This window comes from Drosophila hydei, unplaced genomic scaffold (assembly GCF_003285905.1).
Source record: "Drosophila hydei strain 15085-1641.00,03,60 unplaced genomic scaffold, DhydRS2 tig00008121-arrow-pilon, whole genome shotgun sequence".
NCBI lineage: Eukaryota > Metazoa > Arthropoda > Insecta > Diptera > Drosophilidae > Drosophila > Drosophila hydei.
In genome coordinates this window covers 22,456-48,421 of record NW_022045832.1, presented here as the reverse complement: position 1 = coordinate 48,421, position 25,966 = coordinate 22,456, and the positions used below count along the sequence as shown (strand labels likewise).

The window sequence follows — 25,966 nt, the reverse complement described above, 5'->3', positions numbered from 1 at the left end:
ACATCGATACAATATCAACATCTCTAAATTGTCTCACTCCTTTTCACTTTAGCGAGGCAAAATTTGTCACATTTCTTTGGCAAAATTGTAAGTTTTGTTATTTAATTTGAAGTTAAAATTGAATATAATATGATCTAATAACTTTTAATTTGTAGTGCAGTTTGTGATAAATCATTTAAATATCGTCAAGTACGTCAAGAGCGTAGCACAACACCCCAGACAAGAGACACTAGTTAAACCAACAACGCAGCAAAATGCCTAAGAATAAAGGAAAAGGTGGCAAAAATCGTCGTCGTGGAAAGAACGAAAACGAGTTCGAAAAGCGTGAGCTGATCTTCAAAGAGGATCAACAGGAGTACGCACAGGTGACCAAAATGCTGGGCAATGGTCGCTTGGAGGCAATGTGCTTTGATGGCGTCAAACGTCTGTGTCATATTCGGGGGAAACTTCGTAAGAAGGTAAGTACATGTGTATGTGTGGGTGTTTCAATGTATGCGTGAAAGAGTGCTGCTCTTGATGTACGAACGTGTGCTGCGTGCACTGTTTGCAAATGTATGCATATGTATATGTATGCGTGAATGTGTGTGTATTTGTATTTGCGACGCCTGCCAACATAATTGCAATGTGATTTAAAGTTTATCACGCTTGTAAACAATTTCTCTACAAGCCGAAAAGTTTATGTATTGTTTCATAAAGCTCACCTGGTCAAATTTGTTTTAAATATCTAAACAATTTTGGCATGCTTCGCCGATCTGAGCAACGGCCTTCAGAAAATGCGAACAAAGCAAAACTCATTGAACTTACAAATCTATGTACGTATGCATGTATGGTTCAGTATGTACATCACATACTTAAATCTATCGTCATGTTATTATTACAACATTTTTATTAAATATTCTTGAAAATAACTGCCTACGTATTTAAATGTTGCTATTTGAATTGTATTTTAAGTAGTCTAGGTGTAGTGTGTAAACACATGCACATGTACAATGCAAGCCCAAGCCTTTAGCTATAAAGACTTCTATAGATTAATCTGTGTTTTGACTTCCTGTGGGAAATTGATTATTTAAGTGTTTAAGATCTTGTATATAATACATTTTATTTTATTTCTTAGTCAGTCAATAAATTAGTATTAATGCAATTTATACAAATCAGCATTTGAGATTGATTTCCACCAGAGTTTTGGGTACTTACCCGAAGAGCTAGTAAAGAGACCAATAAATAACAAATTGCGTCTACGTAGTTACGTAGATAACCAGCTACGTCATAAATAGAAAATGATTCCTATCTGAGAAAAATTGAGTTCATGATTTATTTACACCAGAAATTATTGGTGTACCTTAAGAGACCGCAACATATCATGTCCGAGAAAATTGAAAGATAAGAATATATAAATTCCTATAAAGTATGCAGATACGCAATGAACTTTGTCCAGCAAATATCAAAATGAAACGCATTTGAAATGAAAGAACAGAAATGTAGTAACTTTTATTAAAATACCTTTTATTAAATACCTTAATTGAATATGGGCTGGAATCCATTAATAGCTACCAGGAAATAATGTGTAGAAAATTTACAAAATGTACATCGCAATATGGTTATAAAACATATAGTGTTCACTTGATTTATGTTAAGGAATTATAGGGTCTTCCTTATCAGCGGGTCATTTATGTGGTCTCATAATGACTTACCAGTTAAGCATTTAAATGCTGACGCCAGGCGCCATTCGAATGTACTTTGGCAAACTTACATAATAATAGTCCTTAGATTACGTCCTACAAAAGTCAAGGTAGTAACTAATTGTTTTCTAAGCTGTGTGTGGCAATGACAGCTAATCTTTCGAGTTGTTCGCTGGGATTGCTGCTATGTCTACAGGCATTTCGATAGTGAGTGTTACTAAGTAAATGCTATACAAGCTTAAGAATTATCAGTGGTTCGCTCCACTGTTCTGGTCTATACATCGCCTTTAGGTTTAGCTCGAGGGCTAAGATTTCTTCGATGTAACAACGGGGCAAAATGCGTGCCTTCATTAGTTCTATAAACTCACATGATGAAATAACATATCTATCATAAAATAAATAATGATAATTTTAACTGAAATGTGCTACTCAAGAAACGATTAAAATTTCAGTAGACGGCGGCATGTCCCCTCTCTAAATTTCAAGCAGTAAAAATTAATTGAGTACTGAATGGTCTAGTAATGCTACGTTGCGAGATAGGCTATACCCGGCGAAGAGCTTTCACATTTCTTATCTGTCAGTAACATAGGAAATTGTTAATTTATTAATTTTATTATTTTTTATTAATGTTGGCGTAGAACAGCTTAAATTTCAGTTAATCCTCGGCAAAAAGATAGATTGGGGCAATTGGCTGAAATTAAAGCTATTCTGAGTCTTGATATGTTTCAGGAAAGTAATCTGATCTGTCGACGCTTTCCCACAGACTTCTATGTAAATCGTAGCTGCCTCTTCCTAGCTAAAATCAAGCCACCCACTCTTACGTTCAGGGTAGCAGCCTATTAGTACGCAATCAGCCTGTCACACGTAGAGTCAGCAGTTGATCACTTCAAGTGCTGCTAATCTTTAGATTTATCTGCATGAAACATGTCAACGAAGTGTGAGTTCGTCGCGCTATATGCGCACAAACTGATTACCAAGAATGGAGGCAGCTTTTGGCCACTTCTAATCTACCGAATTTCGTATGACTAATGCATAGCTCTCAGGCGCCAGGCCCCGCCCTCTAGGCAAAGTGCTTCATGTGGCTGGCTGTATAAACTTATCTACTAGACACCTGGAAACATCAAATTTAAGTCAATTTCACAATTGACCCCTTTTTTTTTGCTTAAATAAAAAGTTATTGCTTAGTTGGATTATAAAAAATATTTTTTTGTTTCTTTTTATTACGAACATTTTTTGCGACTTAGTCTAATATGGCTTAGATTACGGGCAGTATATATGTAAGGTTTTTTTAGACTTATTTGACTACTGAGATTAGCTACTAGGTTTTTTTTTTTCAAAATCATTTTGAGGTATTTTTGATATGTTTTTAGATTTTTTTTTTAACATTCGAGCTGCGATCAAGTGTCTGCGTTGATTGATGTAACTACATGAACTGGGTGGCTGAGGTGATAATCTGATTGATCCAATCTGTAAACGCCGAGACGCGCACAAAGACAGAGGGCGCATTCTTCTGGCCGCAGGGCAATCGACCCCAGGAGACGATGCCAATGATAACGTTGCTCTGCTCCACATGAGGCTCACAGCATTCCTGGATGAGTGGACCGCCAGAGTCGGCGGTGCAAATACTAACGCCACCAGTCAGTGGGCCGGTGCACAGATTTGTCTCGTGCAGCTCGAGCCCGGAACGTGCAAGAATATCCTCGCATAGCTGCATATCCAATATGGGCATGTTCGCCATTTGCAGCTTGTGCGGATAGTCGGGCACGGCGGTCATCGAAACGTTGCCCCAGCCGTACAGCGTGCCGTAGCCTTCCGGCCTGGCGTCTTGCTCTGGAAGCGTTGCTGCCTGCACATACTCGTCGAATATGAGCGGCTTCTTGGTGTAGATGAGCGCAATATCATAGGGATTGACGCCGCCCAGATAGAGCTCATGTCTCACATAGTAGTCGATGTTGCGCAGCTGCACGCTGCCCGCCTCGCCACGGCGATTGTGGATGTCATGACTGCCGGCCACAATCACTGAACTGGCCACGGCCTGGGGTGAGCTGAGACAATGGGCTGCTGTCAGTATCCAATGTTCGTTGATGATGGTACCGGCGCAATAGTGCACCAAGCCCTGGTCTGGAGTCATCATCTGTATGCTGACCACGTACGGCGCCGAGTGTGGATTCGCTTCGCGTTTGGCCAGAAACTTCTTGGTCCAGTGCGTCTGTTGCGGTGCATCCAGTGTGGTAATACGATTCTCCAGCAGACCATAGGTGGCCAGATTCAATGCCATGTTGTGTCCGGGTCCACTGCATTTCCGTACGGGTAGCTGCATGTGCGGGGCCGAACTGAGCACAACCATAATGCTGGCCATTGTGGTCATTAGAAATGTGTAGATGTATCTGTAGGATAACAGCATGATGATGTCCTCGCTCTGGTTGCACGCCCCGCACGGATTTAAACTTGTACTGAACGAAATTTTGACGCGTTTATCAACGCGAGCTGGTGAATTGGTTTAGCGTGTGTGGTGAGTTGTGTGTGGTGAGTTGCTATTGTTGTTTCAGGTGTAGGTTTTTGTCTTCGGTTTGTTGCAGTTCTTTATTGAGTTTATTCTCTTTTAGCTCTTTGCCTTTGTTTTGGCGTGCCGATAACACTTCACTTGTATTTCCTTTAAGTTTTGCATGGAATTCACTTTTCTTCGGCCGTGTTCTGCCGTTAGCTTTTGCTTGTTCACTGCTTGATGGGTTATTTCAATTTACGGTTGCTTCGTATAAGTTCGCTATATTTATAGCAAATCGCTTATCTCACAGCTGAGACGTAGAGAGAGAGAGAGAGAGAGTAAGGAGCAGGCTATGCCATTGGCTGATAAGCTAAAGAGAGAAAGAGAGACCGACTGTCGTTATCGAGGTGATAAGAAATTAGCGTGTGCTCTAAGAAATGCCCTACGAGTGATTAATAAATGTAATTAGCATATTCAGGTGTTTGTTAAGTTAAGCTGTAAAACTGTAAATCAAATATTTATATTGACTTGCATATTAAGATATCTAAGATACACCTTGGATTCCTCCTAAAGAGAAAAGCGCAATGCGATTCAATATAAAGGTTTCCTCGCACGCCGCAATATGATTCATTCTGATAAACGCACCTTTTAAGCTATTCTTCATTATGTAGGCCTAACACCATTGTTGATATCGTGCTTACTGTTTTTTCCCATTGATGAGTCTACGGCGATACCTCAAGTTCAATCATCTTACAGCGAAAATGAAGTACGGTCATATAGATACGTAGCACACACCGGTATTATTTATAGTACATTGTTCATATAGAAAGAATGGCACCTGACGCCTCGAATGCCGATATGGTGACGATGTGTGCCCATCTGATGTAGGCATTGCTTCCCCCCTGCCGGCGCATGACCAATACGGCGGACAACGCAATCAATAATTAGCTAACGGACAGTTACTAGTAGTCGTCGTTGCCGCCGTTGTCTTCGGGTGGTTCCCAGACGTATGCTCCGGCATGTCGATCGACCGGTTATCTTTGGCTCACTTAACAAGCTCGCGCCCTTGGGTAATACGCCAATTTTAATGTGCTTTAGTCACGATTCTTTTATCTAACTTACCTGATGGAGTCGCACTGGGCATGATGTATGGTGATACGAAATTGCGACGAAACATTCATATTATTAGATTTGGGCTTAAGCCAATGCCACACGCCGACGCTCACACGTTCAGATTTCCCCTTGCCTATGATTAAGGCTCCAAAGTTCAATCAGCCCTATGTTTATTTTGAACGATAACGTAACTGCCAAGGCATTAGTTTTTCTTAATGAGCATTTAAGCCGAATTCACTATAAAATTATTTCTCATTTCATCAATATCGCTTATCAATCTTCCGCCTTATGCATGTGTCATATTTATGCATTCCTTGGGAATTTATTGCATTTATTTATATGAGCTTTATTTATATGTCTTCTAGTGAGTAGTAGTATGAATGTTATGAATGAACACATCAGGTGAAAATTTCTGCAGGTCAGTTATCGACCAACTGACTAATTGTCCGCTACAAAATGGGCAACTGCTTAACTTGCAGACATGCTCCACTTATCGCTAAAATACTCAAATATTTCTGGAGATTTAAGGCTTCCGTTGACGTCAATGACTTCTTAGAAAACCCATTCCCAAAAAAAGAGGCGCTGTCTACATTTTGTTTATAACTTAATTTACATTGAATAATGTTCATAAAGTTAAGATAAAACCAAAGAGAACTTTAATGAACTCAAAAGCATTTTTGCTATATAAAATAAACTGAAGAAAAATCTAAATAAATTCTTTGAAATACAAAAGAATTTATTCCCAAATATATATACAAGATTATTTTAATACATACATGTATGTAACTTTTATGAATGAATGTAACATACTTTTTGTTAAGCATCCGAGTATCATATATCTATTAGAAATATTGCGCTCCATGGTGAAATAGCCAGAACTCCACTCGCAGTTTATTTACAGATCTGTTATCTATTACAAGCTGCAAAATTGATTTGCTCCGTTTTCTTTTCTTTTGCGCTGAGTCAGAAGAGCAGTATATGAAATTTGAAAGTAATTATATAAGTTGCTAATATCTACTTATTGTTGTGAATATTACAGGTTTGGATCAATCAGGGCGATATAATACTGGTCGGCTTGCGTGACTATCAGGACTCTAAGGCCGATGTCATTTTGAAGTACACACCAGACGAAGCTCGAAATCTGAAGACGTACGGCGAGTTTCCGGAATCGGTTCGCATCAACGAGACAGTCACATTCGTCGAGGATGGCTTCGATGAGGATATTGAGTTCGGCGATGAGATTAGTTCGGAGGACGATGCTGATTCCGTAGACAACATCTGATCCAAAAAGAATGAAACAGCAGCCACAGAAACCGCAGCTGCAGAATCTGTTCACGAATAGGGAAATAAATAAATTTGTAAAAAGTCGACAGTCTCCCCTGACACCAGCCTCTCGCCTCAAACCCCCACAATGCCACCCCCGCACACACATACACACACTTACACACTTACAGCAAGCAGCGCAGTTACAACTGGCAAATAATATATGGAGGAGACAAACCAAACAATCCATTCAAACAGCAATAAATCTTTATAAATCGAAACGTAACTTTCTATAAATTTCAAAGTTCTTTTTAAAAATTTGGATGCCAAAACTCAAATTAATCGTTTTCATACGCAATGTTCAATTACGAATTGATGTTAAACAAATAGTAGAACTTTTATAAAAGAAATAAGAAAAAAAAAAACAAATAATGCAGTAATGCGAAACACAAACAACTTATTATTATTTCAATTAAAAAAAACAAGAAAAACGAAAACAAACGATATTAGTTACTTATTTTAAACAAGCAAAGAAGCAGCGACATTTATATATACATAATATATATAAATATATATAAAATATTTATATAAATATATATGTATATGTTTAACTAACGATTATAAGCAACAAAGCAAAGAAACAAATGTAGGAAAACGTTAAAACTTCATAGCTAGAGAGTAAGGTAAACATAACACGAAAGTTTTCCCACTTTCCGTCTAAAACTTGTTCATTTCAGTTCCTCTGTTCATTATCTTATTGTTTTTATTGTTTTTTTTTTTTTTATCAGAATTATAGGGTCTATCGGCTATACCTGAACAGCTTTTTGTTCTCTTTTTGCTGTCTATGCATTCTGCCTTTGTATTTCGGTTTGCGGCTCTTGAACATCCGATTATCTACTATCTTAATGAAGAACATATGATAAATATTGATTATTGTAATTAAGATGGAAACAAATTCAATAAATAGTTAATTTAATCGAGTGCAAAACAGCAAACAAACAAATATGCTTTCATTTACTGTCTTAATCGAATACCGCAGCAATGTATTTATTTAAATGCAGACAATTTCATACTACTATGTATAAAAATTTCATATGCAGCCTTGCTTACAACTCCTCGTGATGAGAAGGAAACTTCTTGAGTATGGCATGATATAGATTGTAGAATGCATAGACTGAAACCGTGACAATCACAAGCAAAGCGCCGCCAAAGGCGATGCTCAGGAAATTGCCATCGATGATGCCAGCGGATCGGTGGCGTTTAGTTGAAAATATTTCTTCGGTTGATGCTGGATTATTCTGCTGCTGAGATGTACGCTCGGCCATTAAGCGCTTCATTGTGCTTAGGCGTTCGCGTAAAACTTCCACAGATTCTGTGTCCAAATCCGAAGTACCTTTAATCAAATATAGCATTAACTTAACGGTTTTTTGTATATTCGTGGCGATTGGCACTATTACCAGCTCCTTGGGTGGCCATAATTGGAGTTTTAGTGAGTAGATTATACTGGAAATGTTATTATTAAGGTATTAAAAGTGAAATGGCAAAAGCAGGGTGTATTAGAAATATAGGAACAGGCGCATGCGCATAACGGCTATATATCGATTCAATTTTCAGTGCTGTTAAACGTTCTCGACACGATATCTATCGATTGCAGTTAGTCTTTTTTGGCAATATTTAGGAACACTTTACAATAACATTGCAAACACGTGCAGAAGAACGCGCGTTGTGGACCTGTTGTTTTTCTTAAAGTTTAAATGATAAAATGGGTCTAACTAAGCAATATTTGGCCTATCGCGCCATAGACAGTTTTAACATAATCGCTTCTGGTCGCGCCAATGTGAATTTCGCCGTACTTGAGAAAAGTGAGGGACGCTTTGTTGCTGCCCCGGCAGCTGAGAATGTTATCATTTGGGATTTAAGGTGAGCATCTGCTATTTATACACAAATTTCATATATTTTAATTACAAACTCGAATATTATGTAGGATGGGCGATCGTAAGCTGACGCTGCGCCGCGAAAAGCAAGAGGTTACCGCCTTGCGTGTCTCACCTGATCATTTACACATTGCCGTAGGCTATGCGGATGGTGTAGTTCAGATATTCGATTTGAGCTCAGGCACGTACTACGATGCAATATGCTCGTTGGCGCTACACAAAAATGCTGTAAGCATCCTGCGCTACGATGCACATGGCATGCGGCTAGTGAGCGGCGGTCTGGACACAGAGCTCGTCGTTGTGGATGTGGTGGAACAGGCGGGCCGTCAACGTCTCAGCGGCCACAATGCAGCCGTTACAGATGCACACTTCTTACAGCGTTTAGTCGACCAAGACATTGTGGTTAGCTCCTCGAAGGACACACAGATCAAATTTTGGAACTTGGAGACACAGTTCTGCTTCAAAACGATTGTCGACAATCGCACCGAAATATGGGCTTTGGCTTTTATAAATGATTTGATGGTTGCCGGCGCTGGAGAAAGCGGCATGAATGTCTATCGGCTACGCAAGCGCGGAGATAACGCAGCCCAATCCCTGGAAACAGCTGTCGAGGGCTTTGCTATAGATGACGAGGATACAATAAGTCCACTGAGCGTCAGTAACTGCGGTACAATACAACGTGCGGGCAAAGGGCGCACCGTAAATTTGGTGGCCGATCCTAACGAGCGCGTGCTAAGCTGCCATGGCACTAATGATCTTATTGAAAACTTTTACATATGCAACGCAGAGGAAGCCAAGCAGCGACTGGCCAAGCGTCTGAAAAAGGCGCGCAAAAAGGCACAGGAGGGTGCAGCGCAAGAGGAGGATGAGGAACATCTATCCAAGGAGATGTCACTCAGCGATGAAATAAAGCGCCTAGAGAGCATCAAAACGAAACAGAAAATCAAATCGATTGATGTGCTACTTGGCCAGAACAACGAACTACGCGTGTTAGTCAGCCTTTCCAATAACAGCATGACTTTGTACTCCCTGGAGGCTTCGCTCAAGTCGCGGAAGCCAACCGCCAAGTCAGCTGCGCCTACGGACAGCAGTGTCAAGACGCTGCGCTCACTAACACGACTCGGCCATCAGTCGGAGGTGCGTTCCGTGTGCTTCAGCAACGATTCGCTAGCGATTGGCTCTGGCTCCTGTGATTCCTTTAAATTTTGGGATCGTGATGCTATGCAATGCCTGCGAACAATGCCCACAGATTACATACTCTGTTCGCGCTTTGTGCCCGGCGATCGTTATGTGCTGCTGGGCATGAAAAGCGGAAAACTGCTGATTGTAGATGTGGGTGCAGCGGACATTGTGGAACAGATACCCGCACATGAGAGCGAATTGTGGAGCTTGGCTCTACTTCCGGATCAGAAGGGCTGCGTCACAGGTAGCAGTGATACAACACTGAAAATCTGGACTTTTGAGCTAATTGATTCCGCTGGCGAGGGCGAGGCACAAACCAAGGTGCTCTCGCTGCTGCACAAAAATACCCTCAAGCTGGAGGAGACGGTGCTGTGTGTGGCCATTAGCCCGGACATGAAGTACCTGGCCGTTGGCCTCCTAGATGCCACTGTGAAGATCTTCTTTTTGGACACATTCAAGTTTTATTTATCACTGTACGGACACAAATTGCCGGTGCTCTGCATGGACATCTCCTATGATTCCCAATTAATAGCCACTGGTTCCGCCGATCGCAACATCAAGATCTGGGGTCTGAATTTCGGTGATTGCCATCGCTCGATTTTTGCACATGACGATTCGGTGATGTCACTGCAATTTATACCCAAGACGCACATGTTCTTCAGCTGTGGTAAGGATGGTAAAGTCAAGCAGTGGGACGGCGATTCCTTTGAGAAGATACTGACTCTGCCTGGCCACATTGGCGAGGCGCACTGCCTCTCTGTGTCACCTAATGGTCGCTATTTGGTAACATGCGGCTCTGATCGGACACTGCGAATGTATGAGCGCACGGAGGAAACAATTGTGCTCAAGGATGTGCAGGAGGAGGAACGTGAGCAGCTGGAAAACGAGCGACTGGCCACCGGCGAGGACAATAGCGTTCCATTGCTTCCAGGCTTAAAATTACCCTCGCGGAAAACTGTTGGCTCCGAGCAGGCAGCTGAATCTATCATGGAATGCCTGGAAATATCGAAACAATTCGAGACGGAGGCAGATGAGAAGCCCGAGCTACATCCACTGATGCTCGCGCTGCAAGCGAAAAACCCAAATGATTTCCTTGTCACGACCTTGGTGCGCATACGCACATCCGATATGGAGGAGGCGTTGCTGCTGCTGCCCTTCTCCATTGTCTGTGAGCTGCTGGAGCGCTTGCCCGCCCTGATCACCCAAAGACCCGACGAAGTGGAGCTGCTCTGTCGCGTAACCGTGTTTCTGTTCAAGGTGCACATGAAGCCCATTGCAGCGGCTAAATCGATGAAGCCGCTGCTTCTCAAACTGCTGGGGCTGCTCAAACACGATGTCCAGCAACTGCGCGACACCATGGGCTACAACCTGCACGCCCTATCGCTGCTGCAGACGGAGGTAGAGCAGCGCGAAGGAGTCCAGCTGTTCCGGGATGCGACGCTGGCGCGACGCAAGCAAGAAAAGAAACGTCGAGCCGCTTCTAAACGACGATTACAGATTCAAATGGTGTGAAGACGTTTTATTATAGGACCTTAATTTTTTTTATCAAGACCGAATCAATAAAATTACAATTTATTGAAACAGCGAGGAGCACTTGAAATTTTGCCGGAAAATTTGTGTGCAGCAACAAGAAACGTAGTGGGTGAGTCGATGACATGTTTGTGTTTCATAAGGATTTGTGATACGTTCTCATATACACGTACTAGAACTGCTAATAGAAGTGTCCTCATTGGTCGATGCGAGTCAATAAACGCTAAACAGTTGGACTTGAAGATTTTGAAACAACATGTAACATAAAACAATTGGGACAGGTGACGAGACATGTCGACACGAGCAAGCAAAACGTATTCCCGATTCAACAAATGCCAGCCTTCGGATAGCAGCCAGCATCGGCACAGGTAGAACCACATGGACCTACAGGAGAATATATGATATTCAGATATTTATCTAGCAATAGCAGTGCGATCTCGCTTACCACCACAACGCTGAAAGGCACCGGGTGGACCATAGCTGAGCTTTTGAATTGTGCACTTCTCGATGGGACCACTTGGGCGGCAGTAGGACGTATACCGTGCCCAGGGCATCGGCTCCTTGGGCTGTACACTGTTGGGCAAATAGCTCAGCTTGTATGTGGTGCAGTTCTCCACGGGGCCATCGTTGCGGCAGAAGCCCTGGCGTGGCTTAACAGCCTGGGGCCGTGGGAAGCATGTCACATCCACTGGCATATACGATAGCTTGTTGACTGTGCAACGTTCCATGGCGCCACTGGGTCGGCAAAAGGCTGTCAGCGGCACTATGGGAGCACGACGCACATGCGGCTTGGGCACAAAGTCGTGTTTCTGCGTTGTCATCGCATAAAGAGGTCCATCAAAGCGCAGGCCGTTCTCCATGGGCCGAATTGGTGGTGTGCGCTCAGTACAATTGGGCTGATACGACAGCTGTGAAGGAATGCATGGTCAATGATAATCGAGTCCATTTTCAGTGTATACCCCATGCGTACCTTCTGTACTGTGCATCGTTCCAGCGGGCCAGTGGCCCGACGGAACGTGTCCCTTGGCAAAATAGGATTGGGCTTGCTGCGAGAAGCATCCACTGGCCTATAGCTTAGCTTGTAGACGGTGCTGGCGGCACCAGCATCGTTGCCGAGGAACCGTAAAGTATTCATTGGCAACATGGGTGCGGTACGTGCAGTATTACAATTGGGCATATAGCTCAGATTGTAAGTGGTGCAGATGTTCTGATAGTTGGGAGGCACACAGCGCACCTTATCCGCCCATGGTGTTGGCTCCTTTGGTGGCAGGCAGACCGGCATGTACGACAGCTTCTGTATGGTACAGCGCTCCATTGGGCCGGCGGGTTTGGTGTAGTGCGAATTCTGTGGCATGGACTTGGGCGGCGGATTCTGGCACACATCCACAGGCATATAGCTCAGCTTTTGTATGGTGCAGCGCTCCATTGGAGCCGTGGATGTGCAGATGGCGACACGTGGCAAGCACGGCTCTCGCTTCACAATGCCCTTGGGCACATAGTCATGTTTCTGTGATGTCATCGCATAGATGGGCCCTTCAAAGCGCAATCCGCTCGCCATTGGAAGAATGGGCATCGTGCGCGATGCCGGGCACGGCGGCATATACGATAGCTTCTGTACGGTACACTTCTCCATAGGCGCCGTGTTGGCGCTTATGTGGTTGCAGGGACGCACCGGAACAGCGCGCAAATTATCGCCACAGTTGCCATAGTACGAGCGGCGATAGATGGTATCTGTGTCCAGCGGAGCAGTCGAGCGCATGAAGTGCGACTGCGGGATTATGGGAAGAGTGCGCGCTGGCTGCTGATAGCAGCAGCCAGCATAATCCCCACAATCACATGGCGGGCAAGTAGCTCCCGGCGGGCATGGTGGATAGTCAACGGGCGGCTGGCACGCATCACCCATAGTTAACCGTCAGTTCGATTGTGGTTCCGGTCTTCCCTAAGACTACTCTAAATTCGCGAGAAGTAGAAGCCGTAGCTTAAAATATTTAGCTTACCTGTGCGGGGCTCGGGCTTGCAATCACCGGCTTGTAATTATCTAAGAATCTGCTATGCGTTCGATTCACGCTACTTACAAATATACAAATTATTTAATATATATATATATAAATATATATACATATATATGTATATATATATATATTTATATATATATATTAGCTGGAATTGACAATTGTTAAAGCAAATAATTTTGTTTGCTACAGAAGAATCACTGTATTATTAACACATCCGAAAAACGAAATAAATTTTGTTTTGACATTCAACGACGAAGGTTTTACAGTTTATAATGCCGAAGCAGGTTTAACAAATCCTTCACCGCAAGGGATCCAGAACACAGCCTACCTAACACTATGATATGTAAATTATTCACGTTCAAACTCAATTCTGGGTAAACTGATGTGTTGAATACGTAATGCAACAATTCGTACGAGTGTTTCGGGCAAGCTTATTGCTGTCGCAAGAGCTTAAACTTGTTGCGAATTGTAAGCGAACGGAACCAAGCCGTCTAACTGCTTCTGTGAACAGACGCTGTCAAGATAACTCAGATTCAACCGAATGTTTCCACATGCTAGGGCTTGGAAACGTGTTTCACGGGATTATTATGAAATGAGCTGGGCAAAAAGTTGCTTCCCATAGTAAAATGCAAGAAAATTCAATGATTAAATGATGAGTTTATTTGGCCGTTTTCTTTCTTGGTCGAAAGCGGACACGACTGAAGCCAAAGTTCAATTGATAGTGCTTGTTCCTCAGCACATCGGCTGAGTGGGCATCGATGGATAGGGCCAGTTTCATGGTGTGTCCCTTCTGTACGCGGTGCAGCACGAGCCAATCGTGCACGGCAAGGCCCTCGTTTTGGGCATCGATTAGGCGTAACGCGTGCTTGACTGGCGTGCTATACAGGGCCGGAAAGATGCCAACGAATACACGATTGAGTGGCACCTCAGATTCTGGCACCACCTTCAAGGATGCACCCTCCCAGGGCCGTAGCCTGGTATCCATGGCCATCAGCCAGTTTACACTGGCTACATCGTTGCCATTTACGGATAGCCAGCCGTGCCGGAATGTGCAGCCCGAAAAACTGGGCTTTACGTAGCCCTCGCAATGGCGCTGCATGAGATCAGAAATACTTCGCTTCACCGCCTCCAACTGTGGTGTTGTCCACAATTCAGTCGGATAGTCACCAGGTAGTATGGCCACGTTGAGATTTGGCTTGTCGTTTGGTTTGCCCACAACGTCAGCCTCTTCCTCCGTTTCTAATAGTCCGCTGCTGCCATGGGCAGGCGGCATACCTTTGGGCGCAATGCCGCATCGTGCGCGATTTACGGGAGCGCCGAGTCTAGCTTGCACAGGTGGTCGGCTGGATTGTGTTGCAGCAGACACAGACCGCGTGGCTGTGCAAGGTATCTTATCACGATGATTTTGTGAAGATTCAGTCCAGCCAAATTGAGCATAGCCTGAGTTCCTGCTATCAGTTTGGTGGCAGCCTCGTTCCCCACCTAGCAGTCGCTGTGTCGGACTTCCGCTAACACGTTGCTGTTGGGCCTTAGTCTGAAGATTTCGTGCAGGTTCTGCCCAGCCACATTGTCCGTAGCCTGAGAAGCTGTTAATCCTATTCGACGGATTAATTCCTCTTGCATTTTGTGCTGTTGCCATGAGCTTCTGGCTCCGCAGCGTAGACTGGCGAATTGGCTTCATTGCTTGTTCCTTGGCCTCCTCCGGCTTCATGCCCTTTTTGAGCAGATAATGGAATCGCTTGCGGGCAGCGCCGCTTAAGCGAGCTCCATGCAGGTTTTTGCTTTGTGTTTGGTTTGTTCGATTGTACGTTGGATTGTTTAATTGTTGTTGTTCTTTATTTGAGTTCATTATTTTGATTCCCACGAGTGTGGGGGTCGGGCAGGTCGACCGTGACATAGCCCCCGATATCACGACAAGGCATTTAATTACAACCGGAGGGCGCCAGTTATCCGGAGGTCACCGTTCGAAGACAGCATTCACGCAGCTGCCATCCAGCCCGTTGGCACGGTTACGACTAACACCAGGGCTTGCGGGTTTTATCGAGTTGTCCTCTCTAGATCCGCCATATTTAGTCGAAAGCAGTAGCACCTCGGGCAGGATGTGGCATAGAAGCCACGTATGGTCGGTCTTAGGCATGTCTCTCTAATGCCTCTGCCTGCGACTGTTTAACCCAGTCAGCAGCACTTCACTACCATATATATTTGCTTGTTTGTATTTTCACAATTTTCGTTTATTTCAGTTCATTGTATCTTGACATTTATGTGTTTAGTTGCCTGATTTCTAGCTAGTCCCTATAGCTTATCTCATAATTCATTCAAATAGCACACATACGAGTTTATTATCATGTATATATATATAAAATTGAAGATTTGCATTAATTGGAAATGATAAGTGTGCCTAACTAAATAACTAACTAAATTAAACGACGAAAACAATATGTTTGTATATATATATATATGTATAGTTGAAATTTAGTTTGTTACTTTTTACATTAATAAAAGGGATCAATAGATCATCACGCGATATCATTTACAATGCACCAATCATTCTCGAATACTTTGAATTAGTTATCAACATGTTAATTACATAAATAACCAAAAAGGAAAAACTATTTTTGGATCTTGATTGGGATCAATTTTGATTTCACGCCGTAAACTCTTCTTTTGTAAAATAATTCCTAAGGTCGAGACTTAACGCACATATATCATATATATAATTAATTGTATAGCTTTGTGAAGGTGTGTCTCTGTGTTTGTGTGTCGGGCGCATATTTGTTGCGGTTTACCAAAAGGAAATACAATATGTTTCAGTTCCAACGATATTTGCTGTTTCTTCCTTATCGATATATATTCTATGTATAATTTAAATATAGTTTCTATTTCCTGCTTCTTATTGATATTTTTGCAAATAGGTTTTCACAGCGTGGGTATATTATCGGGGACATATTCTAGGAAATTAGCCGGAAATTGGCCCTGCCGTCCATTCACCTCCCCATAAAGCCAATCCTCGTTAATACGATAAAGAATGTTTACCACCTCATTTTCCTGTAAGTTGAAAAAAGTATTTTAATAATTGTTGTTTTAAACTAAATCAAGAGTTGACTTCATTTTCAACTACAAATTAGTTTGTCTTAACTTACTCTTAAAGTGAGATCTCCCTCAACCTCGCCAGGAAAATTGTACAGACAACGCGCAGTGGACAGCTGCTGCTGTTGCTGGTGCTGTGGCTGCTCTTGTGGTTGGGAGTGAGCGTGAGTTGCACGTGCTGCAGCATTACCGCCCAATGGCACCTTAATTTCCACATAATTCACAGGAAATAGGCCCTCACAGCCGGTACGTGAACGTCCGCGAAACCATTCCTCTGTGGGCTGGTCCACCAGATAGATCTTCTCATTTTCCTGTAAGCAAGAATAGATATTAAGACTGAAGTGCAACTAGAGTACACGCAAATAGTTACTCTGAAACTAAGATCGCCCTCCTCAACGCCATCGAAATCATAGAGCGCAATTGCATATGGCACCTCGAGCTCATCCACGTAGCCAGAGCTACCATTGCTCAAGGCCAGAGCATCCACTTTGCCTGATATAACATCCAGCAGTGAGATGTTGCCAGAAGCAGAAGAGGTACCGGCCGCCGGAAGAGTCGGTGGGGCGCCCTTTGGCATGGGTGGCGACGGCGGTGTGCTATAGCCGCCATAGGCAAACGCTGGTGGCTGGCCAATGAATGGTGGCGGCTTGGGTGCCTTGGGCTTCTGCGATATCTTCGGCTTAATGATGGTGGGCATGGTCAGCGACTGTGCGGGAGGAACAAGACTCTTGCCGTTGCACAGTGGATTGTCCGAGGTCCGTGCTGAAAGCTGTGGGTGCATTTGACGCACGGGTGCTGTACCGAAACTATCGACACCGCCGCTGTAGATGCTGCTGTCCACCGCCTCCCATGGATCCACCAAAGGACTTTGTGTGGCGGGCCGTGACCGCGAGTGATAGTCATCTTCGAAACCGCTCTCCGGCTGCGAGACACTGCCATTGTTGGGTGAACTGAAATTGCTATCCGAACTGAAGCTGTCGACGCTGACGCAGTCGCTGTTTGACTTCTGTGTAAAAGTGGGCGATGAAGGCGGCGAATCAAAGCTGATCAGCTGCGCCTCCGTCGTCTCACGATGACTGCTAGTCGAGCTTTTCATCGTAGTAGTTGTTGTACTCTCCGTATTCCAGGCTGCATTCCAATCGTACGTGTTTGAGTTATTAGTGAAGTTGCTGGACGCAGTAGCGGTCGCCGATGCAGTTGCTGCAGTTGTTGTTGAAGACACGGAATGACCGCTGCTCAGGCCGTAGACGCGACTTTGCGCTGCGACCTTAGAAGCAGCAGCCGTTGCCGTGGCCGTCGACTTTTTGCGATGGAAAATGTTGCTTATGATGCTATGGCTATGGCTACTGCCACTACCACCACCACCACCACCGCCAAGGTTCCCTGTTCTTAAGCTAGCCAGTTTTTGGCCATTTATCTGAACTTTGGGCGGTGGTGGTCGTGGTGGCGGCATTTTCTTTGTGTTGCCATTGACCGTCGAGGAAACGCCATCGAAGGGCGCATCATTCCAATTGGTAGTCGGCGTATAACGGGCTTGAGGAAACTTGCGCGTTATGCTAGACCCGCTGCCCTCTACATCAAAGTAGTTGTTGTTACTGCCAGCCGGCTTCTTGTGGAAGTTATTTTGCTGCACTTGACCCTTCGGTGGCGGCGGCAGTTTAATGTTCAGCTTCTGCAGTCCCCCATTGGATGCCTGTTGTTGCTGCAGATGCTGCTGCTGCAGCTGCAGACGCAGCTGCTCCAGACTCGCATTCGCACCGGCTGCTGCATTTTGACCACGTGACATCGGCGGTGCGGGCGCTGGTCTTGATGGTATGGTCATGCTGCCTACAAAAGCAACACAACGAGAGAGAACGAGAATGAGTGAAATGATCTGGAAGCTGATTCAAGCGTGTAAAGCTAAGTAAATATCGCTTATCGCTTATCGTGGCCGATAAGCGAGTTAACCGAGCTGGCTGGACTCTGGAGCTGGAGCTATCTCAGATGTACGCTCTTGCCATTGCTGTGACACGTTCAACTTAGCTTTAGTTACGTCTCGACTCACAATTATGTTTGTTTGTATACTTGCTAAACCACATTTGTACCCATATACCCATGGAGAATCGCTTTTGTGAAAATGCCTTATGAATTTTTCATATGTCAATTTATTACTTATTTAATATATCAAAATGTTATATCAAGCAAATGGCAACAGTCAGCCAGATCGAATCTGTGATTCGATAGCTCGTTTCTAAAGTTTCTGCTTTTAGTCAGCCAGTTGAATGGCTATAATTTATAATTGCATTAAAAATCTATTAACTATTTAGTTAAATTCAGTAAGTATATGAACAATATTATATATATTATATTTGTGTTTAAGTATATATATATATATATATATATATATATATATATTTAGTTGCAAGCTGAACGCAGTACACAATTAATTTCTAATAAAAACCTTTAATTGCCGTACGATCCATCAAATTTAAGAGCGCAAAACCCAATTCAAACAAAGAAAAGCAATAATTGAGAAATTTAAACAAAAACAAATCCATCAATCGACAGTCCAGAGCGAAAAACAAAAACGAAATTAAAAAAATGATATATAAAAAAATACAATGCTTCCGAGAGATTTACGTCATAGAATTGGGAACTAAAGCGAAGATTCCGATTCCCTCGCAGATGCTCGTTAAAGAATTTCCGTTGAATCGCAAAAACAATGGCAAAATACAGAGACACAAAAACAACAAAATATAGATATGAAATATATTTAAAAAAAAGTGGGTGGCATCCACTTGGAGTGTATTTCTCGTATTGCTCCATGGCTTGGCAATGCTCGGAGCGCATTTCGGTGACCGGCACCTCCCGGAACGGCTTGTCGTGCTAGTAAAAAATGTTTAAATACATGTACTAAAAAAAACACAATAACAATGACATATAATAATTCATATTTAAGCGCTACGATAAGAGGCGGCACAAACACTCAGAAGCTCTTATCAAATATATATATTTATATACATATATTTTGCATTTTACGCAGCCATATAAAATTAATTCATTAGAAATACATATACGTATACACATATATTATGTGTGCTTGCAAAGGTATATAGTTGGCATCCATTCCATTCCATTCCATTGACTATTGACCTCCAGCTGGGATCAACTGCGTCATCAACAGCAGCGAATTCCCCAACGAATTACTGACAAACAATCATCGTGTCCGCCCTGTCGCGACTACAGCAATACGTAATTCTCTATTGATTAGATATGTACATATATGTATACATATGTCTATTTATCTGTGTACATATGTACGTAGGCATTCAATCCCGTGCTCTGTCCCAGAATGTGCTATGTGTGCCATACATACTTTTGTCTCGTGCCACTCTGCATTTTGAACCTGCCGCCAAGAGCACACTTGACATATGCTGCAGCATATAGCATATTGTTGAATGCAAACAATGCTGCTGACTCGAGGAACCCCAATCCATTTCCAAGTGGCAATATGGCCACATACATTTGCAGAGGAACTGTGAATGAAATATATGTGGCAATAAAGTTAACCACGTATAAGCCAACATGCTTCATAGTGCTGTTGTTCCTGTTATAACTGTTCCAATGTCTTTGTTGCTGCTTGTTTATCATGTTCAAAGAACAAAAGACACAAGTTGAGCCAAAATGTGTCACATGCGCTTTTATCTACATTGAAAATACGTCGGAATCGCAAATAAAATATGTAAATATAAATTCAAAATTCAATAGTTTTAATCTTATAGCAAAATGAATTTCTACAAGCTTTCAGATCTTAGAAAGATTTGCAAAATGTCATGGAAATTAACAATGGAACGAGAAAATAAATATCTCCAAGTATTAAAGAAATGGAAGTTTATACTGACTATGAGACACCGCGCAGTTTTTCTTTTAGATATTCCTATTCGACTTTTGCTTATTGCAAATGGATGTTAATACATTATATAATTTACAAGTTGACTGCATAGACCATATATAAACAGAAATGGTCAATATTGTTTTTAGCTGAAATGTGGCAGAAATCGCACAAGCAGCGGGCACAGTTCGAACTGACAGAACCAATCTAATTAAAATCACCTTTGAAGGGTAGTAAAAATGGGTGTATATGGGGGCGTATGTTTTTGCAAGTCCCGTAAACTGCACCCATTACAGGTGCATACGGATTTCGGGTCTGGTTCGCTAATTTAATCAATGTTTTCGTTACGTTCCTACGACTTTGTTTTCATTACAGTCGAATGAAATCGCCGACGTCAATTGCTTAATTTGTTGCCTTCACTAAAGTGCTGAAAAAATAGTAGCATTTGCGAACTAGTTCTTAACTCAGCGCATTATTCATCTATAATTAACACACAATGTGTAAAAGCAGTAAAACGAAAAGAGAAATACAATATATAATCAATTTCGATTTATTTTTAACACAACCCAAAATAAGTTAAAAGTCTCAAACCAGCCTTTAGCTGACTATAAATTGCAGTATATTAAATAATCGTTAATTGTTGACTAGCTTATATAACCAAATTTAGGCTCTCGTCTAGCTCTTGTAATGATGCCATTCTATTAAAAAGGCTAAGGCTTGCGCTGGGGAGCTATCAAAAACTTGTATTTCTCCGCCAAACTTGCATGACAAATATACATTGAGTCTGCTTGCTTTAAATCTATTGTTATAAAATTCAAAAATTAGTTAGCTTGAATAAATTTTCTTTCTGTGAGAGCTTAAAAAGATTTTTAGCTCAATTCTCTACGTTTAGTTAGCAATAGTCAAACGAAGGACAACAAATTTACTTTGTCCCAGTTCAGAGCAGTACGTAAATGAACAGTGTATATATTTATATGCATATATATGTGTATATGTAAGTGTACATGTATGTGAATATGTATATGGATATGTTTAACTATACCTATACCTATGTCAAGTATTGTAAAGCTTAATGCATTTCTAAGGTCACGTCTGGGCGTGTTATGTACAATGCTACTAGCATGCATACAGACCTACATGCATATATATTTATATATAGATATATGTATTGTAGGAGGGTGGTCGAGACTCTGGTTTGTTTTTTGCACGATTGTTGCACATTAAATTGCTGCCGGCTACAACCGGTTCAGACAGAGCGTCTCTGTCTGATGTTTTTTGTGAATAGTTCTGCATGATAGCTTTTACTTTTGGGAAGTAATAAACAAAAAAAACAAAACAAGTGAAATTACATAGAAATGACCGCCACACGTCAAAAGGCATAACAATTAAATGTGTCCATCTACAGACGTGTTATTTGGCAAGTCAGCTGAATTAACCCCGCAGACGAAAACTACTTTTTTTATAGTTAATAAACTGTGAATCTATTGTGATAACCATTATTTTGGGTGTCAGACAAAAAAGCCAAGGAAATATCTATTAAAGATATATTTAATTTGTCTTTAAACTTAATCATGTCAAAAAGCCATTTACAATTTACTATATGTATAAATTATTTATAAATTCAGCTATATGTCAATGTCGCTCTACTAACAAATATATATATAAAAAATATATTCTATATTAGCTTTTGCAAGGGGCGCCGAAACATTTACTTTAAGGGCCGATGATTCACTTAAGCTTGCGTGGGCGAAAACGCAGTCCACAAAATGATGCTATATATATGAATGTATATGATGTATGTATATATGTGTACGCATTACATCCATCAAGTGTCGGATACAACTTTTACTCAAACCACGCATGAAGAGGTTGACAACGCGCTTTCAATGAGAAACGCAGAATTCATTTGAACAAAAGAAAGTATTTTTCTAGCTAGATACCAGATTTTTACCCACACACACATAGACTCAGAGAGTGCCTAACGGTTGTGTGAGTTGTAAACAGCGATAGCAAAGCAAGTGCGATTTAACATGCTCACGATAGAGTTCAGGCACATTATCACAAATAGACTCTTGAGAAAATAATAAATGATTGTAAATGCGATTTGCTTTCAGCAGCAAGTGAAAGAAAGATCAATTTTTATGCTCTATTTGATTGTTGTTGTTTTTGTATTAGCATTTGGCACTTGGCTGCAATTGTTGTTTATATACATAGTTCGGCATTTGGTCAATTGGCAAAGGCTAAAACACAAACACAACCACAAAAAATAGGAAACCAATAAAAGTATACGAAATGATTACGACCTTGAGCTCTTATTTTCATTTGTTGAGCAACAACAAAAATGATTTGTAATTGATGACGATGATTAAAATCATTTAAAGTTAGTATTGAAGCAGACAATTGAATTTAGTAGTAAACTAACGTTTGTACAAATTTAAATAGAGTATGTAAATGCCAGCATACAACAGGAAGTCAAAAACTAGTTTTTAAAACTGATTTCACCCATTTATCCCCTACAACTTTACTGATCAATTCCACTTATAAAAAAATTTAAAACTGGTTCTTAACTACAATCTATGCTAGCTAACTCTAATACATAAAATATTTCCAAATATACGTTAATTAAACACAATTCAAAGAGCCATCGAACGCGCCAAACCACGCAAATTGGGCATATTGGCATAAATAAACAATTTAATATAAATGAATAACAAAAAAGAAAGAAATTGACAAAATTAAGTTCGAGGAACGTGCTTCGCGACAGAGCAATAAACGCACGTCTTCTGCTCTGTCCACTTAAGTAAATTACAAAGAGAACTTTGACTCGAGACGGAGCAGAGCTTTCCGCAGTTGGGTTGGACAGTGTGACTGCTTTGTCTATGTGTTGAGGTTAAGGTCTCTTAATTATGATAATGAGACGCTTTTTCCAGTTGAGCTGGAGATTTGATGTTGATGCTTCTTAGTTGTTTTTTTTTTTTTCTAAAAACATGGATGGTTTTCCAGCGATAAAAAATCTTTCAGCACTTAGGTCGGACAGTGTACATGCTTTGTTTTCGTTTGATGTTAAGGTCTGTTAATTGTTATAACGGAAAGACAAAAAAATCTCATTCAATGCATAATTGTTGTTGATGATTCCCACAGCTAAATCAATATTTAGTGTACGACTGTATTGTCATATATCAAAATTAACTCGTATGTGCCCAACTTGAAATGCGTCTGAAAACAAATTTACGCAAATTTTGCAGTTTGCGCAAATGTTTCAATATTTGTACAACACGCACACACACACATACGCGCACGCTTAGCCCAAAAACAGTTGAAATTTAAAAACGTGTTCAAATGTCAGGCTATTGAACACTTTTCAAATCTCTATCTCTGCTCTGTTGCCCATGTTGTTGTTGAAGGAAGTTTAACACGAACCTAAGACAACTACCAATACAACGCCATATATACGATCTTAATGCGAAGGCGTGCGAAGCAAATAAAATAATCGATGGGATGACCAACATCAGAAAAAGCTGAAGGCAAAACACACAAAACATAAAACATCGAAGTAACAGGTTTTGATACGTTTCAATACCCTTTCTTATGAATATTATAAATATAGTCAATGGATTTGTAGCGCTTTGTAGAAAGCATTTCTCATTTATATTAAAATGCCGAATACAGTAATATAGTTTTAAGTTCAAGTTTATAAGTTTCATAACAATATTCCAATATATGAATGTTGAATTATTTTATGTGCTTTCCATAAAAAGTAAATAAAATTGTAAGTTTTCTATAATAAAAGAAGAACTTAAACTTTAAAAATTTATTTAAAACTTGCGTGAGTGTATTTAAGCTTCGTTATGTTATATATAAATTAGTGCTTCCACGTTCATTTATTGTTTTCTCTTTAGCAATTCGTTTGTGAAAAGGAAAATTACCTTTATGAAGTTTAGAATGTAAGAGATAAATGGCAAACAATGTATGCTTAAATTGCACGTTCAGTTGTCATAAATATAAATACTTTTGTATGCACGTATATACATACATAGAGAGAGCGAAAGCCAGAGAGAGAGAGATGAGCGAGCATTCACCATACAGCTGAATAGTGCGCTCGCAATCATGCGTTGCATGGCTCATATTGTCGCAAATTAGGTCAAAGTTTAGCACAAAACACTAAAAACACGCAGATGTAATTATTTACTTACGTACATACTTATGTATGTGTATATATGCACATACACATGTATTAGCATATGCATACATTTGTATGGAGTGACAGAGGTGAGGCTGGAAGCACATTACAGGCTGTTAACTGCAAGTATGTAGAAATGTGCCATACGCAAGGAAAAATATCCCTTCGCACTGGAGCTTTGTATTGTATTCGAAGCATGGGAATTCTAGTCTGCTGGAATTAATCGTTTAGAGATATTGTTCTACATTGTTGATATCGATATAAAAAAGGGTGTGTGAATTTTTAAAAGAAACGAACTGTTCTCCATCCAGTAGACGCGTTCTGCGCACAGAAAATGTTGGTGATATGTACATACATTTGTCACTTCCTGTTTTTTACATACAGACGCTATCACTACATAGAGGCAACATAAGATGCATTGCTTAATAATTACACACAAACATTCTCGCTTTATAGCACTTATCAATAATGCCAGCTACTAAACGAGCCTCGCAGCTACTCCGAGTCAGAATGGCCTCAACACGACAAGCAACTGACGCTGCTTAAGCAAACTCAGTGAATTGGAAAGTGAGCACAGAAGCCGAACGAACAGATGGACAGACGAATGCAACACCTGCTGCTTCCGAAAGTGACAGAATGAAACTGAAATTTATACTAGGGGAAAAAACGGAGAGTTGAAGGCACTATTCGAAAACGCTATTGAACAACAAATTGCGCCACACACGCGTATCTCAAATATTTTATCAATTATTTTAACAAAGCTACAATACAAATAGACGATACAGAAAATTATGCAATGTACTATTGTTATAAGAAATATACATATAAAAATATAGGCACATAAATGTACATAAAACTCATATTACATACACATCAGATTACAATGAAATAAATAAGTATTGAAATAAACTCATTCATTCAACCACAGCGACCTTGATATCAAGTAAAAAGGGTGCTAAATAAGTGAGAAATATATTGAAGCAATAAACAGAATAATTACAATTACTAATTTTGCAGACGCTTTAGAACCCAAATGAATTGGCAATTAAATATGATAACGCGGGTAACTAACCTTTTGCTGATTTTGGCGTGACGAGTTTTTGGTTTTTAGTTGTGTTTGCTTTTATGTTTCTGTTGATTGCTGCTGGTACGCTCCAAATGTTGCGGGTTAACCAACAACTGCCAAGACCAGGCCCAAGACCAACGACCAGGCCAGGCCAAAATGACTAATACTCACTCACACATACAATCACACACACATGCAATATCGAAATCTTTTTTGCCGCGCCGCACCAAACTAGCCACAAGATGTTCGTCTGAGTTTGAGTGAAGGGGTGTGTGTGTGTGTGTGAATGTCACAACACAACAATACAATAACACGAAAAAGAGGCAGCTGCTAAATGCAGTGCTATTGCTTGCAGCTGCAATTCCCAACTGCTTTATTATTTAATTCACTTAAAATACACTACGCAACGAATACAGTTACAAATTAATATTTTATGTAAACAATTTTTTAAATATGATAATTACAAGCTCTCCGTAGAACTAACTTCGTTTTACTTTTCAGCAAAATTGCGCCGCGAATTGCTACTGCTGGTCGTTTTCGCTCGTTTAACAATCCGTTGCC

General features: G+C 41.1%; 7 protein-coding genes across 12 annotated transcripts; 2 read left to right on the top strand and 5 right to left on the bottom strand.

Annotated features, from left to right (window-relative positions):
* The first annotated feature begins 8 nt into the window (after nt 1-8).
* LOC111603550 (eukaryotic translation initiation factor 1A, X-chromosomal) lies at nt 9-6,628 on the top strand. The gene is made up of 3 exons (XM_023321184.2): nt 9-87; nt 156-458; nt 6,317-6,628. The coding sequence occupies exons 2-3, from the start codon at nt 255-257 to the stop codon at nt 6,557-6,559; spliced, it is 447 nt and encodes a 148-aa protein (XP_023176952.1). The 5' UTR covers nt 9-87; nt 156-254; the 3' UTR covers nt 6,560-6,628.
* LOC111603549 (venom peptide isomerase heavy chain) lies at nt 2,894-4,443 on the bottom strand. Its single transcript, XM_023321183.2, has one exon. It carries the CDS (start codon nt 4,081-4,083, stop codon nt 3,103-3,105), a length of 981 nt encoding a protein of 326 aa, XP_023176951.2. The 5' UTR covers nt 4,084-4,443; the 3' UTR covers nt 2,894-3,102.
* A 1,017-nt stretch (nt 6,629-7,645) lies between the features above and the next one.
* On the bottom strand, nt 7,646-8,016 carry LOC111603619. The gene is made up of 2 exons (XM_023321289.2): nt 7,998-8,016; nt 7,646-7,933 (listed from the first exon to the last, which is right to left on the bottom strand). Exons 1-2 carry the CDS (start codon nt 8,014-8,016, stop codon nt 7,647-7,649), a joined length of 306 nt encoding a protein of 101 aa, XP_023177057.1. The 3' UTR covers nt 7,646.
* A 263-nt stretch (nt 8,017-8,279) lies between these two features.
* On the top strand, nt 8,280-11,189 carry LOC111603613 (WD repeat-containing protein 3). Its single transcript, XM_023321278.2, has 2 exons — nt 8,280-8,460; nt 8,525-11,189. Exons 1-2 carry the CDS (start codon nt 8,303-8,305, stop codon nt 11,166-11,168), a joined length of 2,802 nt encoding a protein of 933 aa, XP_023177046.2. The 5' UTR covers nt 8,280-8,302; the 3' UTR covers nt 11,169-11,189.
* Nucleotides 11,161-13,275, bottom strand: LOC111603616 (stabilizer of axonemal microtubules 1). Of its 2 annotated transcripts, none has more exons than XM_023321285.2 (4): nt 13,184-13,275; nt 12,157-13,131; nt 11,632-12,094; nt 11,161-11,570 (listed from the first exon to the last, which is right to left on the bottom strand). In XM_023321285.2, exons 2-4 carry the CDS (start codon nt 13,087-13,089, stop codon nt 11,512-11,514), a joined length of 1,455 nt encoding a protein of 484 aa, XP_023177053.1. In that variant the 5' UTR covers nt 13,090-13,131; nt 13,184-13,275; the 3' UTR covers nt 11,161-11,511. The 2 variants fall into 2 exon arrangements, with proteins under 2 accessions (XP_023177053.1, XP_023177052.1); XM_023321284.2 differs by having other exon boundaries at nt 12,157-13,136; nt 13,184-13,264.
* On the bottom strand, nt 13,195-15,925 carry LOC111603617. Its single transcript, XM_023321287.2, has 2 exons — nt 13,530-15,925; nt 13,195-13,253 (listed from the first exon to the last, which is right to left on the bottom strand). The coding sequence occupies exon 1, from the start codon at nt 15,096-15,098 to the stop codon at nt 13,860-13,862; it is 1,239 nt and encodes a 412-aa protein (XP_023177055.2). The 5' UTR covers nt 15,099-15,925; the 3' UTR covers nt 13,195-13,253; nt 13,530-13,859.
* An 81-nt stretch (nt 15,926-16,006) lies between these two features.
* Nucleotides 16,007-25,960, bottom strand: LOC111603614 (abl interactor 2). 5 transcript variants are annotated; one of them, XM_023321283.2, is made up of 4 exons: nt 25,890-25,960; nt 16,659-18,115; nt 16,342-16,599; nt 16,007-16,246 (listed from the first exon to the last, which is right to left on the bottom strand). In XM_023321283.2, the coding sequence occupies exons 2-4, from the start codon at nt 18,108-18,110 to the stop codon at nt 16,118-16,120; spliced, it is 1,839 nt and encodes a 612-aa protein (XP_023177051.2). In that variant the 5' UTR covers nt 18,111-18,115; nt 25,890-25,960; the 3' UTR covers nt 16,007-16,117. The 5 variants fall into 5 exon arrangements, with proteins under 5 accessions (XP_023177051.2, XP_023177050.2, XP_023177047.2 ...); XM_023321282.2 differs by lacking the exon at nt 25,890-25,960 and adding an exon at nt 25,412-25,860; XM_023321279.2 differs by lacking the exon at nt 25,890-25,960 and adding an exon at nt 18,729-18,799.
* Nucleotides 25,961-25,966: the final 6 nt, after the last annotated feature.